Source organism: Aedes aegypti, chromosome 2, assembly GCF_002204515.2.
Source record: "Aedes aegypti strain LVP_AGWG chromosome 2, AaegL5.0 Primary Assembly, whole genome shotgun sequence".
In the NCBI taxonomy this organism is placed as follows: domain Eukaryota; kingdom Metazoa; phylum Arthropoda; class Insecta; order Diptera; family Culicidae; genus Aedes; species Aedes aegypti.
Window position 1 is genome coordinate 305,288,943 of NC_035108.1, and position 17,533 is coordinate 305,306,475.

The following is a 17,533-nucleotide window of genomic DNA, read 5'->3' on the forward strand; positions in this document are numbered from 1 at the left end:
ATCGTGAGTGCCATCGCATGTGCTTCCACTCACAAACGAGCAAAACCAAAACAAAAATTTCGATTAAAACATTTTACGGGAAAAGTACTGCATTTATGTGATTTTATGAATGTTCATGTGATTCGTACGTAGTATTAATAAACCATGCAGCGATACCAGATCGATTTGAGTGATTTTTTCGTTGACCATCGCCAAAAAGTGTTTGTCGGCAAACGAGACAAGTGGAAGCTGATCTCCTGTTTGGTGAAACATATTGGTGCAGTTTTCGGGTTAAAAAACATCTTCATCACCGATAGCGATGGTGTTCTGTTCCTGGAAGACGATAGTTTGGATGTGATAAGAGAAAGCGACTTGTTAAGGTAATTGTTTAAAGTAAAATAAGTTATTAAAATTTGGTCCTGAATTATTTGAGTGGCAAATTGAGACCCTAACTACACTGAATCAAAACACCCTCCTCGAATCAACTGACAAGTGATACACTCAACCTTTAAGGGGGCAGGATCCGTCATTGCTTTCAGAATTTTCAGAAGCAGTTTTTTATTCAAAATCAAGAAAATTTACAGGAAAATGTGTTCATTGTATTCGATTCTCCAACCGAAATACAGTGAACACATTTTCATCGAATAATTTTTAGTTTTTTTTATCAGAATATTATGTTTTGATCAATAATCATAATCAAACATATTAATCAATCAATCATTGCACAAAATTCAACAAATTTAACAACATTGCTTCCTAATGTATAAATAAAATCATTGTGCGACAGGCACAATGATAGTTTATGCTCAAGGAAGTTCCAAATCGAACCAAATACAGTATGCACTGAGAACAGCGTTGCAGTTGAAAATACTATGTTAGAGGGTTTAATTAAATACACAACGCCACTTGATTTGTGCAGACTAAATTTGCATTTATTTCAAATATTTTGTGTATTCAATTTTACCATGGTACCATTTCGACAGTAAAAATTACTATATCATGGTTAAAAACTTGCAGCAAGCCAGAATCGAACCGAAAATCTTGCGATTGTCAAGCGCGAACGCTTACCGCTCGGCTATCGATGCGTTTGGATCGAGAGGGACCAAAACGCAAATAAAAAGCGCTCTTGATAGCTCAACCGTGATTGGAATAGTAAATTTAAAAACTTGTTCATGGTTCTCATTACTTCAATGCTTGTTTCAGTGTGGTTTTGCTTTATATCCGCGGACGTAACCATAAGACTAGGAAAGACCCTTAACTATTTCCAACATGTAGGACAGTACCTTTTCTCAATGGATTACCTGCCCAAGTAACCACAAGCATTATACCATTGCATTAATTTGGTCGAAAGTCAACATTTTTTGCATTAATAATGTTATCATGCCTTTATTCAATAACTGTCAAGCAATGATGCATTTGATTAACATTGTAAATGCTTTGTAGCATTATTTTAGTATAGCATTATGCTAAGCGTTTAGAGTGAATGTACAGTTATGGTGTCATACAAGATAACATAACCTCATTAAACGCACTTGAATCTGTAATAAATAAGTAAGACGATCGAGCACGTTCGCACTCGCTCATTACGTTTTGTGGAATATGGAAGAATAATGAAATGACTTTCTTTCATCTCGAACCCCCATTTCATGATCTAAGGATATAAGTATTCATTCAAAATTGTTGTATTTTATCTATGAGACTCTTTTATTCATAAGGAGCGAGAAGAAATGTCGATCAATTTCTCTCCCCCGAAATCTGTTTAAATCGCTACGGCTTTGTTTTGTGGATTAAGTTCTGTTATTTCCTCTACGAGAAAGAATGGTGATCTAATTATTTCTATTGTGTTTCATTTGGTGAGGAAAGGAAATTAATCGCCGAAGAGAATTCTTTCTAATCGTAATAACTGGGCGAATAGTAATGTTGACACACACAATGGCTTCGTTTATAAGGAACTTTTATCCTACCTTATTACATCAGCAGCTTTAGCACAGGACACCAACGCGCCAGGCATTCAGCACACCATCATCCTAATTGTGGGTTCGAATCCTGATTCCAACAAAAAAAAAATCATTAAGCTGGTAAAGAAACCCATTGGAAGGTAGTCAATGGATTCATTGTTTTGTTTATTTTTAACGCAAGCCCTAAACATACATTGTTTTTAGCTAATATACATCATGAACCCTAAATATACAAACATAAATGCTTTAGTAGGGCTTGTGCATTAAAACTGCTTTACCAAGTATTGCATTAATTTGGTTGTTGTGGGGCCCTTTCCTACTTTAATTATGCTTTATAAAGCTCTTAAAGGTTATGTCACTTTAAAACAAAATCTGATAGTATACTATAGAGCAAACATAAAGTATTCATATAAAGCTTCGTGGTTACTTGGGCAGTTAATCAGCAGAAGTTTTCTCATTTTATTTTGTATGGGGAAAAGCATCTTACTTCAAATATCTTGTGAATGAAAGCTTTAATCGAAAACATATATGGTAGGTGTAATAGCCTTCATCATCACGCACAACTGGTACCAAATATTTTTTTGAAAATAGTTTCCAATTTTGAGAAATAATTCGTTAGATCCATTTCGCCATACAAATATTTTTCGGGTTACCTTTTAGCGATTTTTCGTGCGTAGACACTAGCGCAAGTGCGTTACTATGTAGCGAGTAGCGAATCAGGGCAACCCATTAGATCGTATGAATAAACTGAGCAAAAGCTTTTACTTTACTCAAATCCACCTGTCAAATTATTTTCTTGAGCATTTACTCAAGTTGGTATGATAAAACTGAGCATTTGAGCATTTACTTTTCGAACATCCGAATTCGTATGAATAAAGTGGTAAAAGCTGAGTAAATGCTCAGAAAATTCTGAGTCACCTACTGACCATGCTCAGTTCAAAAGTTTAGTATGAAAATTAAATTGAAAATTGCAATATGATGCATGTAATCAGCATCATTATCAATTTATGGTTTTCGATCGTTGCGGACGTTGGCGGAATTCAGTTAGTCGGATTTAATAAGGCCAGGCACTACGACAGACAACTGTGCACCTACAGAAATGTGAATCGCGTGATGTTTTTGGCTGTTGACCAATATTCACTACGTAAGACAATTTTGGAGGGTTGTCTCCCCATCGTAATATGTTTGTATGAAAGTTAAAAACAATTTGTATGACGCGTAATAACTCCCAAACTGACTATTTAAGTTCCTAAAGTTTAATGGACTGCACTTTAGGAACTTAAATAGTCATGATTGGCGAAGTACAAGCTTTCTCCCAATTTGAATTGTGGTAAATAATTTTCAAATTCTGCAAGCCGGTGTACGAACGAACTCGAAAGAAAATTCCGAGAACCTGATGATATATGTCTTGAAATACCAATTAGGATTTCGATAAACTCGGCATATAAAATTGACGCATGGTTTGGAATCGATGCTGAGACAACACTGACCACAAATAACACAAAAAATCCTTCAGAGATTCTTCCAAGTATTTCTCTAGATGTTCAACAAAATCTTGATTTTTCAAATGGTTTAGGGTTTACCTTCAGAAACTTTTTAGGGAATAAATCCAAAGTTTTCATTTAGTTTTTCATCCAAGGTCAAATTAGCAATCCGCAAAGAATTCCTTCATTATTTATTAACATCTTTAGTAATTTAGCCAATTTGTTAATGATCCCTTACTTTGTCAGAGACGGATTTTATATTACAGATGCTAGCGATTGATATACAACTAAAAAATCGATAGATTTGAGTATTGCATGAATCAACATAAAAAAACGTCACAAAAAAATTGTAAAATAATAATGAATATACATATTTTGCGTTTTTTTATTATTTTATAATTACCATTTTTCCACAACTCTCGTAAAAATGACATGCTAACATAATTTTGTTAGATTTAAGGAATACATTGTAAAATATTACAAAGCTGAAACTTCAGCGAAAATATTCTAAAAGAATAAGCTTTTGTGATGAAATTTATTGAACAAACTTCGAAACTTCAACTTGGCGAATTTTACATTTATTTATCAAAATCTGCTGCAGCGTTGATGTAAAATAAACATCATATTTTTTCAAGTAATTCAAAATGATAAGTTGAATTGTGAGCGAACGAATTAAATTGTTTAACTGTTGAAAGACAACTTAGGTTAGAAGCTGCTGGCGGTTCGGATTCTAAGGAAGGCCTTCTAAAAAAATATTGTTGAATTATTTGAAAAATCATTTGCTGAATATCGGAAGAAATTTGTGGAGAATACTTACTCTTGGATTTTTTATGAAGATCTCTCTGTTTTAAGACGAATTCTTCAAAATATTATGAATTAGATTATTTTGAGATAACTAGCAGTTTATCTGATCAGGTCTTTTGAGGATATCCCATACGGATTTTGGCGGATAGATAGTCGTAGCATTAAATTCGCAGCTATTCAGCAACTTCAAGATGAGGGTCGTGGTTTCAAATCCTACCGGGTTGGCATTTTTCTTGACTTTCCAGGGCATAGAGTATCTTCGTACCAGCCACACGATATACACATGATAAATTGGTCAGTTGGTAAAGAAAGTCCTCACCAAAAGTAGGCTCTTACTCATCCTTACTGGTAGAATGATGTTACGTGTTACGAAAGAAGAAGCAGATTTTGGCAGATTCTTACAAAATCTGTGGTGGGTTTTGGGCGAAACCAATAGATATCAGCTGATGAAAATGTTGACGAACATTCGGTTAAGTTTCGTAACGACGTTTATTTCTTTAAATTTCAATCTTGTTTCCAATGCCTGCGTTAGCTACGATGCACTTCCCTAGTCCTATAGCTTCTCATTCACTAGTGCCAATCCGGTCACCAGTGGCATCTTGAATTAACATATAACACACAGACGAGGAGGATTCAATTCAATTTCCTTTTGTTGCTGATGATGCTAATGCTGGTTGGTTGTTAATGAAGATGCTGCCGGTTTAATTTCATTCTTACGATAATCCTGGTGCTGTTACATATAGACCCTACAGGAACTAAGTTCGACGTTATCATTCAGTGGAATTTGACTTGTTCTGGGAGGGTACGGTCACCGTTTGATTGTTGACTACTACCCACCGGTAAGATCTGTTTGCGAGGGACACGAATAAATTATTTGCAAAATAACAAAAGTGCAAATCACTTACCTTTGCGGACGAACCGGCAGCCGTCACATGAGAAAAACTGCAGCAACATCCTTCATGTATCAATTGCAGTCTTTGCAGGCGGCACACGATGGTTGCAGTTTCTTGCGCTCACTGACTTATTCCCGGCAGACGTGATTGAATAGCTTCGCCGGGGTGTGTGAGTTCATCAGAAGCCGGCTCAGGCGGTTGATTTCTTTCTCAAGCAAAATTTATGCTTGAGATCTTCAAAGGAACTGTTGGCTGCTGCGCAAAAATCGGATAGCCAAAACAAAAACAAAAATTCTGACAGAGTAAAAGCTAAGTTCGAAATTCGAACTTACTCTGAGCAAAGTACCGTTTTATTCATACGGTTTTAAGTAAATGCTCAGAGACTTTACTTTTCTCAAGTCGGGTTGAGTATGAGCAAGTACTCGGTTTTATTCATACGACCTATTGTATTTGATCCGAATTCGAAGACCCGTTTGAAGGCTACATGACGAATTGCTTTTTTATAGGGGCAGAGCACCTAGCACTAATTTTCAAGCCATTCATAAGATTTTTGCATACTTTGTATGAAAATCCAAAAATTGCCACAAAATTTTTGTAGATCAAATATTAGTCCTTTTTCCCCTAGTATGCCAACAGCTCTCTCGCTGTTTTTGCAAGAAATGCTCAAAAGCATTTTTCTTTGAGCGCAGTACGCAGTTGAAAAGAAATATCAATAATTAGAATGGAGCTCACTGTAGAAAATTTCTTGACCATTTCTCGCGCAGAAATTTTTACTTTTCACATGTAAGGCGAGCAAATCCCATTAAACACTAATATGTATGATATATTCACAAGATAAGCAACATATCCGAGTTTACCGAGATTTACAATAGAGGTAATAAACTATAGAGGAAGAATGTCGCTGGCGTCGCTGCAGGAACATCTTTTGCTGGCGGAGATAGGCGGGGCTATAAATGTCAACGCGAAAAAGTATGCAGTTTGACACTTATATACCCGACATGTTTCTGAGCGAGAACAAAGGGAACAGCAGCGACATTCGTCCTCTATAGTTTTCTATCTCTATTGTTTTTACTGATCTGTAGGTGAATTCCGGCGAACAATTTCTTCGAAGAGAAGAAATTTTCTTCCATTACTCACCAGCAAGAAAATTTTCTTTTCTTCGAAGAAAATACGCGCCGGAATTCGCCTACTGCAGTTCATGAAGAAAATGAAGGTGAGCGCCGCAATATTCGGACAAATCAGAAAACAAGAGGGATGTTTTGGTTCAGTGTACCCGTTTGAGCGCACTCATTTTCATTAACTGTTCTACATTTTGACAGAGTGCACTCTTCGAACAGTTCAAAGGTCGCTCAGGAAATTTGCGCGCCCAAACGAGTGGCGGCAGTTGACTCGCCACGTGCTTCCGTTGTAAATCAGAATGGGAAACGGAAACGTGAATCGACTTCTAATGATAAACCCACACAAAGAGATATATCCTCGAGTTCCGAATCCGATAGCGATGATGACAATGAGACTACACTGCCCAAAATATTCGTCGGACTCGAATCAGTATGCAAGAAAGACGAATCCATTGATGAAATACCCAAACTCAAACGGAAACGAATTCGCAAGCGGAAATCTAAGAAAAAACAAGAGGGAACTCCACAGAAAGTGATCGTAAAAACTTATGGCAAAGGTAAAGTTCCTGCCATTGTAAACGACAATGGAGACTCTTCCCAACATATACGATTTAGCAAAGATGATACACCAGACGAAGAAGGTGAAACTCCCGCTAAAGATGAGCCCTATCGTAATCTGAATAAGACCACTGTTGCCCGTGTAGTAAAAGCCGTTTTACAATGCTCTGAACCCCTGACCCCAAACAATGAAAGTCCCTCAATCCCGGATTACGTAGATGATCTTCACATGGATCAATCAGTGGTCAATTCCCAGCGTAAGCAGAAAACCCGAAAACAAAAGAAATCGTTGGAAATCAAACAAGAACTCATAGAAACAAACACGATTCGCGCTCCTTCCCCAACCTGGGATTTCGAGTTGGACCAGGCCAAGGAAAATTTCCTATCCAGTTATATTGGTGAAGAGTTTTGGACCACTCTTCAGGAAGCGTTGGAAAACTTTCCCACCATTAGCATCCCGAGCGTGAATGACATCATCGCTTATCGGCTGCCTTCCGAGGATCAGATAACTTATCTGGCATTCGTGGAACGTGCCGACGATGGCGATAGTGACGGCAACCCAGCCCTGAAGTTGAAGCTACGCCGACTCAACACTACATCACCGACCGAGATGATAACCTACACGTTGGATCAGCTCACGGAAATCAGACTGATAGCGACGTATCAGCCATAGACGTTTTGGGGTAGGTATCGTTAGCTGAAGATCACACGATACCAGATAGTGGTTCAAGTCTATAAAACAATAAATGTCTACATAGAAACGGACAGTAGTTGATTCCGGACATGTTTGTCGAATGATTAATTTGGAAAGAAAAGAATGTTGGTATCGAATCTTTTTAGCATAAAGCCATTTGGCATAATTAAACCCCAGTTATATCAAATGACCACTCAGTATTTAGTATGGTTATGCTATAAATGATTTTACGCTACATGGGCTTCACATACACACACACCCCTTAGTATTTTGAAATTGGTTAGTTGTATAGGCCTTTTAATGTGACAGGTTCGTCTATGCATTTGTTTACATCGGTGGAGGACTGGTGCTAACACGGGACTGTCATCTTCATAGAAGAACTGTCAACGAGCTTCCCGATCAGCTGATTTGAAACGTCTTGTGAATAGGCCTATGGACCACCAATAGGTTTAAGGAAAATGTCTTAAAAAGCATAGAAACGATAGAAACATTTTAAGAAAAACATTATTTTGTGTGTAATTTTACTATAATGGGGAAACGGTTACCTAAACGGGGCAATATGAGCCACCATATTTAATCGGATGATTTTGATAAAAAAAAAAAAAACGCTTGCAAGACATAATATAGAAGAAGGCAACAATTATATGAATTTTGTTCAAAAACTGAATTAACTGATTTAAATCATGTTGACAGTCATTGATATTGAAAAAACTGAACATTATTTTTTCAAAATAAAATAACGGCATTATGAATATTTACCGCAAAACTAAACATTACATATACTTCTCAAATTGAAATAAATGGACAAATTGTTATGAAATTTGCAAAAGAGTTAGACGTCTTCTCGGTGAGAATCAAACTCAGGACTGTTAACTATGATCATGCGCTCTCGGCTAGGTATTACATTAGGGCGATTCAATATTTAAAAATGTTTGAAAAACCAATCTCCCATATTTTCCTTACCATCCTCACCATAAAAACAGAGTTTTGTGAAATTTTCATTTGGGTTTATATGGAAATTACTATGGAGAAATTTGAAAAAAAAAAAAATTCAAACGTATTAGTCCTGCAATGTTAATACAAAATTATCATTCCATAGTGAAAACTTATTATTTGAACCCAAAAGAAGAATGTTGTTGAAAAAAAGAAAGAGGTGCAATTTGCGTAAGAAGACTACGTGATTATTGAGCTGAAATCAAATTCAAGTTAACTTCTGCGTCCATGGGTCCTCTCGTGGTGTAGGGGTAACGCGCCCTATCTAGTGAACAGGGAGTCGTGAGCTCGATTTTCACCGAGTGTACGAGTAACTTTTTCGCAAATTTCAAAATATGTTATCCATTTAATTTAATTGCGTAGTATATGTAATGTTTAGATTTACGGTAGTTGTAGAAACTTGCACTCGGCTGGTTAGCCGTAAACAATTTATCTATATCTATAAAATCTATATAAATAAAAATGAAATGGTGTTTGTATGTCACGAAATGGCATGAAAACGGATCCACAGATTTACACAATTCCTTCACTATTACCTTTATTAATGGCTGCGACGTGTTCGTGCGTTTAGGAAGGTCTTCAGAATAGACAGAAAAAACGGGAGAAAGCTATCTGTAATTTAGTATGGGAAATAGCGTGCTATTTTTCAACAGCCTACTTGATGGTAAGACGACGTTTGCCGGGACCTGGGAGGGAGAAACCGATACAAAATTTATGTACGTCATAGTGAGGCAGTTTTCTTTTGATGTGTATCTGCGAGCTTTCTGGACAAACTTGGAAAAAGGGCCGTAGTTTTATGTGCATTTAATTTTAATTTCGATTGGAAAAGAGTAAAAAGATACGTGTTTCAGTACTTTATATTCGATCAAATTAAAAGGTGCTATCACAGAGAAACAGACGTAACACCTAACACAAATCGCGATAAAAATTATAGTCGCGAAAACATGTACGCCCAATGCTAAAACCTGCCTTGATTGTCGTTGGTGAGCGGAAGTTATCTTGCAATTTGGAAAAGTGTTGTTCAATATTTTGTGTGTATCTACGCCTCCCTCCCAGGCCGGGACCACTTGCTAAAACTGAAAAAGTAAAAAGCATTAGGGGAAAAGCATTAATTTTCGACCTACAAGAAATCTGTGTCAATTTTCGGATTTTCATACAAAGTAGGCCAAAATCGTATGAGTGGGTCGAAAACTGGTGCTTTTCCCCTATGTTATAGGCCTCTGCACAAAAATCATTCTATCTCCTTCTCTCCCCCATGAAATTTGTAAACAACAAGGCCAGTAAACGTCAAAATGCCATACAAAATCAAAACAGTGCAGAGCCCCATAGAAGAAATGAGTCTAAGCCATTTCCAAAGACCCTTACCAAAGATTGATATGGCGAATAATTTTAGAAAAACACATTATCATATATTGCGGTTCTTGAGCATAAACAGAGTGCTTCGTGAAGCCCAAGCAGGGCAGTTCGGTTTTGCGTCGTCCGATAGATTTTGCTCACGGTTTCGCGCGTGTTTGCGTCGCCGGAGTTTTTTTTTCTTTTCCTTGTTTTGGAGCGTCTAGCTGGGTAGTGCTTCATGAAGCCCAAGCAGGACAGTTCGGTTTTGCGTCGTCGGAAAGATTTTGCTCACGGTTTCGCGCGTATTTTCGTTGCCGGAGATTTTTTTTTTCCTGTTTTGGAGCGTCTTGTTGGGTAGGTATTTGGGAAGGCCCAAGCAAGACGGTTTGTTTTCGGGACGCCAAGAAGTTTTGCTGTCAGTGTCAGTTTTGTGTTCAGTCGAGAATGGATTACCAACTGGTGAGTTCGTTTCATGTTTGTGATAACACATTTTTTCTTGAAAGCGTAACTTTTATGTAATATTAAAACAAACTTTGTATGGTTCGTCACTATAAGAGTCGGCATTATGCTTTTTTCTTATACAATTTCAATATACACATATTTTTCTCTTTTTGACATTATTAAAAATTATCTTTTGAATTGTTCGACATTGTGATGTTGACGTATTTACTAAAACTTCTACCATATCGAGAGAAAATGCACAGTAATACTCATATGTAATTTTCAAACAAACTATGTATGGTTCGTCACTACAAGTGTCGGCATTATTCCTGTTTCATATAATTTAAAATATATACATGTTATTTTCAGTTTTCGTCATTAATAAAAACGTCTTTTGAATTCTTCGACATTATAGATGTTGACGTATTTTTTCCAAAAACTTCTCGAGACAAAAATACAAAACTAGCTTTAAATATAAGTCGTATATTTCCCCCTTGTCCATGGATCGCATCACCGACCAGAGGGACTCCCAGATTTTTTCCTCCCTCACTAATAAACACCCTTCCCGTGGTGATTGTGGAGATGCAGAGGTATTCTCGGTCTCTAGAAGCAACAATCATTACACCCTAACATTCCTTCCCCATCCCAACTGACTGTAAGGACTTGGCCGGCGCCGTTATTGATCAATAATATTAGAAACTCCCATCCCTTATTCATTTGGATCGTACTGCAATTCTTACCAGTTCCGATCAATCACGGAGTATCAACCATTGACATGTACAGTCAGTCTATGCTATGCTATTGCGGTTCTTGAGCATAAACAAGTCATTCGGAGAATATCAAACTATATAATTCTGAAATCTAATCAGTTTGACTGTAGTAGAAAACTTCGAACATATTTGCTTTCTCCAACACATCATTTAAATAATAAAATATGATTGGAAATAGATCAAAACTTTCGAAAAACATTGGCTTAACTAAAAATTTTAGTATGGAAAATAAACTAGTTACCAAAGTATATTCCTGAGAAAATATTAAATTAGATATACCTAATATTGGGCGCCTTCCTTAGCTAACTAGTCCACGACTACAAAGCGAAGCCATGCTGAAGGTGTCTAGGTTCGATTCCCGGTCGGTCCAGGATATTTTCGAAATGGAAATTTGCTTGACTTCCCAGGGCATAGAGTATTATCGTACATGCCACACACAAAACGTATGAGAAAATAGCAACTTTGGCATAGTAAGCTTCAGTCAAAACAGTGGACGTACTCATAAGAACACGGAGCTTAGAAGCAGCCTCTTGGGTTTATTCTACGAGTGGCGTGAGGTGAGAATTGTCGGTCTCGTATAGCGAGGTGGCAATTCTCGGCTCGAGTGAAGTGACTCTCTGTTTGATTTGCACGGCGAGTCACTTCACTCGAATTGTCACCTCGCTTTACCCAGTGTCACCCAGTGATGGCGTAATGCCAAGAAAAAGAAGCTTATATCATATTGCATAGGTTTATGTTACCGTAAGGACGTCATTCACCGCTCATTTAACAGCATTTCAACACATTAATTCTGTCAAAAATCGGTTTTTCTATATTTTCCGCAACTTTTTGCGCTAGACGCAAGATAAAACAATCTGAATAACGTATAATGGTACCGAATAACATGTATGCCAATGATACATGTGTAGGGCGCCATTCACCGCTCATCCTAAGTATGAGGCTTTATATACACAACTAGTTGGAATTAATTTACTTTCATTAGCTGGTTGTTATCTTTGTACTAAATTACTACAACATATTGAAGCGTGGCAGCTAAGAAGCTAAAATCATTGTTCAACTCATGTTTACCGCCTTAAACAGCTTAAATTTTTTTTTTTTTTTTTGTCGGTAGCGATAGGGGTAGTTCTGGCACTTTTAATCTGCCCTAAGCTCCTTCCTAGCATTTGCTTTTATAAGCCTCTATTGCGTTCATCACACAGACGTTCCTAAGCAATGTTGCTCAAATGGTCACTGTGTACCCTAGCAGCAATCAGCCCTTACCGTAGTTTTGCAGTCTAGTAGTTCAGACTACTATCAAACTATGATAAGGCCTGAAATGTTACTAGAGTGGTTAAAGTGAAGAACGAAATAGTTTTATTAAAAGGTCCCCATTCCCCATTTTATTTTATTATTCACTATCACATAATTGCCTCACTTTTGCTGTCGTCACTTTTGTTTTTGACACTAGCACTTCTATATCAGATTATCATGTATGAACTTTCGTTATCACTTTCCACTATCACAGCTAAGAGTTTCACCAATATTACATCACGCCACTTTCATACCAATTTATTTTTAAGTCACATAACAAAAAGTTGGATCATGCGTTAGCTTCGAAACCTATCCACCATTACCGATTAGTACAAAGGATGCTACAATTCATCTAACAAACTGCAACTACAAGTAGTGGTGCATAAGTAACTACTGAGCCCTGGCGGTCCCTCCATTTGAAGAGTTCCTGATAATATGCAGAAACATATTAACAGATCCTCAGCCTGCAAGCAGCCGTTTCATGATAAATCATGATCCGTTGGAGGTGTGCCAAAGTATTGGGAAGGTGATATTTTATACGAACGGATATTATTTTACGGTGCACCTTCACTTTGGCACCGTCAATCCCCATGATCCAGGCCAGGGAAGAAGCTAAAATCATTGTTCAACTCATGTTTACCGCCTTAAACAGCTTAAAATTATTTTTTATAAAATTAAATCATATGAATTTCATTCTGATACAATCCATTCTGGTATACTAATACATGGTGATGACTTTTATTGCGAAAATTTGTTCAGATTTTTCAAAATATTCCAATGAGCGGTGAATGGAGCGGAGCATGAGCGGTGAATGGCGTCCTTACGGTATTTAGTTAATTTCAAGCTTAGAAAAATTTCACAAAATGTCGCTGCGATTTTCCCGGTAGCTTTGAAATTTCTGTTGTTCTCCTATTGGATTCAAATTCCCACCTTTTTCCATTTCCCACGGTTTAGTGGCCACCATGATATTTTCATGATACCGGCTATGACCATATTGCTCCGCTCCTACATGTTTTATGTGAGTTCTGTTTTTTTTCAGTATTTTTGAGATTTTCAGCCCTTGGCTAAGTTCTGTTATCAATAAATATTTATTTTAGAATATTTATACAATTTCTTGCATAAAACGCTCATCGTTGGTGGAAGAACTAACTCCTATGAAAAAATGTCAATACAATAGACACAACATAATTGATAAACAAAAAAGTAGATTGGAGTATCTTGTACCTTTTAATTCCGCCCTAATTACTTATTTTTGACATCTTGCTTGATCTTTGAATTGAGAGAGGATTGGTTCTCTTTCCGCTCTGTGAGTCTTTTGCCTTTCGGGTTATCTCAATCGTTTGCGATTTGTCGGGATTGCGCTCGCCCTAGTAAATAGCGTTCGGCTGTCACTGAGCTTTCCGTAGCAGCAGATACTTTGCTATTCTTTATCGGTAGCGTTCAGGAGAGCGAGCGAATTTTCCCATCCTTGATCACGACTATTGTTGAACATTTAATATATATTAAGAACCCATAAACTGGTACCAACTTTTTTGGATCACATCGATTACACAAAACCACATGATTTACACAAAATAAACTTAATGCAAAACAATTGAACAAAACTTTCAAATTTTCATTGATAGAATATAGTTGACATTCAAACAGATTCAGAATGGCTCAAAAACAATGTTTGTCGGAATATTAGTGTACTTTAAGCTTGGAATCTAAATAAAGTTTAAGAATTTTTGTTGTGCGTAGTATATTTGGCCCATTAATGCGAATCTCACACCAACAGTACTCTAATCTAATCTAATCTGATCTAAGCGCTTGTAGAACCAATATTGAAAAGCAGTACTCTTATAAGTATTTTTTCTTTAAACTGTCATATACATTTCTTAAGAGAATAATAATCTCTCATATTTTTTTGGATAGTATCTCTGGTGTACCTAATTATTTGTAAATAAATAATGTTAATGATCTCGTTTTAAAGTTTAATAATGTTGATGTTCGAACATTATTCCTAAAATATATTTACGGAAATTCCAAATGAGTACAACTTTTCCGGGAACAGGCCTCCAAGAGGCTGTGGCTCCGGGCCCCCCTCATTTGTAAAATCGGCCCTGGTCACAACAAATAACAAATTCTCCAATTTATTCAAATAATATTTGTGCAGCTATAAATAGGTAGGTATATCTATGTGCATTTTTGTCGAAATCTAGTCATACCTGTTGCATTAAAACAAAATATTTCAGAGCAATAAATATTTACTAAGAGAAACACAAGCTTGGAAATAGCATTCACGACCATTCAATAAATTTACTGCTTCGTATATGGCCAGAATTGACGAAAATCGAACAGAGTTTCAAAGATTAAAGCTTGGGTTAGTAATCATTTTTATTACGCTCACAATTTAAGCATAGCATAGCATAGACTGACTGTACATTAGTGTGATGCAAATTTCAAAATTTTTGCTCCCCTATGCTTAAACGATTTAAATTATGGTAAAAAGCATCCTCCCAAAATTTGAAATGATTTCGAAGAAATTTGACTGTGCACACGCCATTTGATGTTTATATGGAGATTACTATGGAAAACGCCAACCTTTTGTGTTCAGCCCTCTATCTCTTCGTCATAATATTTTATGGAAAAGTGAACACACTCTTCTCATGTGAAATTCTTCCAGCTACAACTTTGCCGAAGACCACATTTTGATTGCACGTCAGGAAAAATTATTATTCATCATTATAAAGTGGGTTTGCCTTCAGTAAGCTTCACCAACTATTCGGCAGGCAACAGTGGTGCTCCTGGCGGGAAGAATAGATCAAAGTAATCCAGGCTACTATGTTCTACAGCAAAAAAGCAGTGTTGCTCTGAAGGTAATTGAATGATCATCTCAGCATGGTTTAGACTTTGAAATCAAGAATAACAATTTATTCTTACGTCCCAACAAAATGTGGTCTTCGGCAAAGTTGTAGCTGGGAAAATTTTACATGGGAAGAGTGTGTTCGCTTTTTCATATATTATTATGACGAGCAGATAGAGGATTGAACACAAAAGGTTTGGCTTTCCCATAGTAATTTCCATATAAACTTCAAATGGCGTGTGCACAACCAAATTTCTTCCAAATCACTTCAAATTTTGGGAGAATGATTTTCATCATAATTGACACCGTTTAAGCATAGGGGAGCAAAAACTTCAAAATTTGCATCAGTCTACTGTACATGTCAATGGTTGCTACTCCGTGATTGATCGGAACTGGTAAGAATTGCACTACGATCCAAATGAACAAGGGATGGGAGTTTCCGCTTACTCTCGAAGTGCAATTTTAGCAGATCTAATATTATTGATCAATTGATCGGCGCCGGTCAAGTCCTTACAGTCAGTTGGCATGGGGAAGGAATGCTAGGGTGTAATGATTGTTGATTCTAGAGACCGTGAATACTTTTGCATCTCCACAATCACCACGGGAAGGGTGTTTATTAGTGAGGGAGGAAAAGATCTAGGAGTCACCTCTGGTCGGTGATGCGATCCATGGACAAGGTGGAAATTTACAACTTATATTTAAAGCTAGTTTTGTATTTTTGTCTCGAGAAGCATGGTAGCTTGGTAGAAGCTTCAAAAAATACGTCAAAATCTATAATGTCGAACAATTCAAAAGACGTTTTTATTAATGACGAAAACTGAAAATTACATGTATATACTTTAAATTATATGAAACAGGAACAATTCTGACATTTGTAGTGACGAACCATACATAGTTTGTTTGAAAATTACATATAGGGTGCAGAGCCACTTGGGCACTTCCATGATTCACTTTGGCATGGGGGGTTTTTCTCGGCCGAATTGTCTGAAACTTTGCAATAAGAAGCATATCAGTACGACGCATGTCATGGCAAAATATGAGCTCTGTAGCTTTCAAAAAACCCCACTGCCGAAGTGAATCAAAAGTGCCAAGAATAGGATCCGGCTCCCTACTGTGCATTTTGTCTCGATATGGCAGAAGTTTTAAAAAATACGTCAACATCACAATGTCGAACAATTCAAAAGATAATTTTTAATAATGTCAAAAAGAGAAAAATATATGTACATTGAAATTGTATAAGAAAAAAGCATAATGCCGGCTCTTATAATGACGAACCATACAAAGTTCGTTTTAATATTACATAAAAGTTACGCTTTCAAGAAAAAAATGTTTTATCACAAGCATAAAACGAACTCACCAGTTGGTAATCCATTCTCGACTGAACACAAAACTGACACTGACAGCAAAACTTCTTGGCGTCCCGAAAACAAACCGTCTTGCTTGGGCCTTCCCAAATACCTACCCAGCAATACGCTCCAAAACAGGGAAAAAAAGAAAAATTCTCCGGCGACGAAAATACGCGCGAAACCGTGAGCAAAATCTATCGGACGACGCAAAACCGATCCGTCCTGCTTGGGCTTCACGAAGCACTCACATTCTTATTATGCTCACAATTTAAATCAATTAAGTCAATTATGGCCCTGACCACATCCTAACGGTTATTGGAAAGAAAACGAATATTTAAGTTAGGCAATCCTCGTTATTAAAAACGCTACACTCAAAATAATCCAAACATCATTGTTACGTGAAAACATACGTAATTTTTTCCATCGCACTTTTAACGTAGCTCTTACGTGAATCATAGGTAGCCCAGAATGAACGCATGAACTTTTGAACTTCGTCCATTCCTCCGGCGCTACACGTAAGAGCTACGTAGATTTTCCGGTAGCCTTTACGAAGCGTTCCAACAGGACCTAGAGGGTTTTGCATTAAATTTAACTGTAATAAAGACCAATCTTATTTCTAATAGGCTTTGGAAGAAAACTAATTCCCAATTGGTAAATGTAAACAAGCTTAAAAGATTTTGACATTTTTATTATCAATTCTGAGCATTTTGAATCCTGTTTCCCTAATTTTGTGAGTTTGGTCTGTCTTGTTGTAGCCTTCGCGTGCTACACTCAAAAACATCCAAACGTCATTGCTACGTGAAAAATCACGTAGATTATTCCAAATTCATTTTACCTCCACTTCACCTGACTAAGATAAAGATCACTAAACCATTCATAACCACCAAATAGTCAGTGCCGTAGCGTGCGGTTGGCCAGGTTGGCACCCGCCAAGGGCGCCAGCCTTAAGGGGGCGCCAACACGCGTGACACAAATGGTAAAGTTTGAAAATACATATTGAATTCAAACACAATCTCTATGAATCA

At 37.0% G+C, this 17,533-nt stretch overlaps 1 protein-coding gene and 1 long non-coding RNA gene across 2 annotated transcripts; one reads left to right on the forward strand and one right to left on the reverse strand.

Moving 5' to 3' along the window:
• Positions 1-9: 9 nt before the first annotated feature.
• Positions 10-7,576, forward strand: LOC5573847. The gene is made up of 2 exons (XM_001654829.2): positions 10-359; positions 6,438-7,576. Exons 1-2 carry the CDS (start codon positions 145-147, stop codon positions 7,465-7,467), a joined length of 1,245 nt encoding a protein of 414 aa, XP_001654879.1. The 5' UTR covers positions 10-144; the 3' UTR covers positions 7,468-7,576.
• Positions 4,696-5,430, reverse strand: LOC110676703. Its single transcript, XR_002500637.1, has 2 exons — positions 5,131-5,430; positions 4,696-5,071 (listed from the first exon to the last, which is right to left on the reverse strand). It is a non-coding gene; the product is annotated as an uncharacterized LOC110676703 (long non-coding RNA).
• Positions 7,577-17,533: the final 9,957 nt, after the last annotated feature.

What these genes read in the sequence shown, in the direction of transcription:
- LOC5573847 (XM_001654829.2), top strand. Translation starts at nt 145, where the DNA reads ATGCAGCGATACCAGATCGATTTGAGTGATTTTTTCGTTGACCATCGC. An exon ending in AGAGAAAGCGACTTGTTAAG is followed by an intron (nt 360 to 6,437) that starts GTAATTGTTTAA and finishes ACATTTTGACAG; the next exon opens with AGTGCACTCTTCGAACAGTT.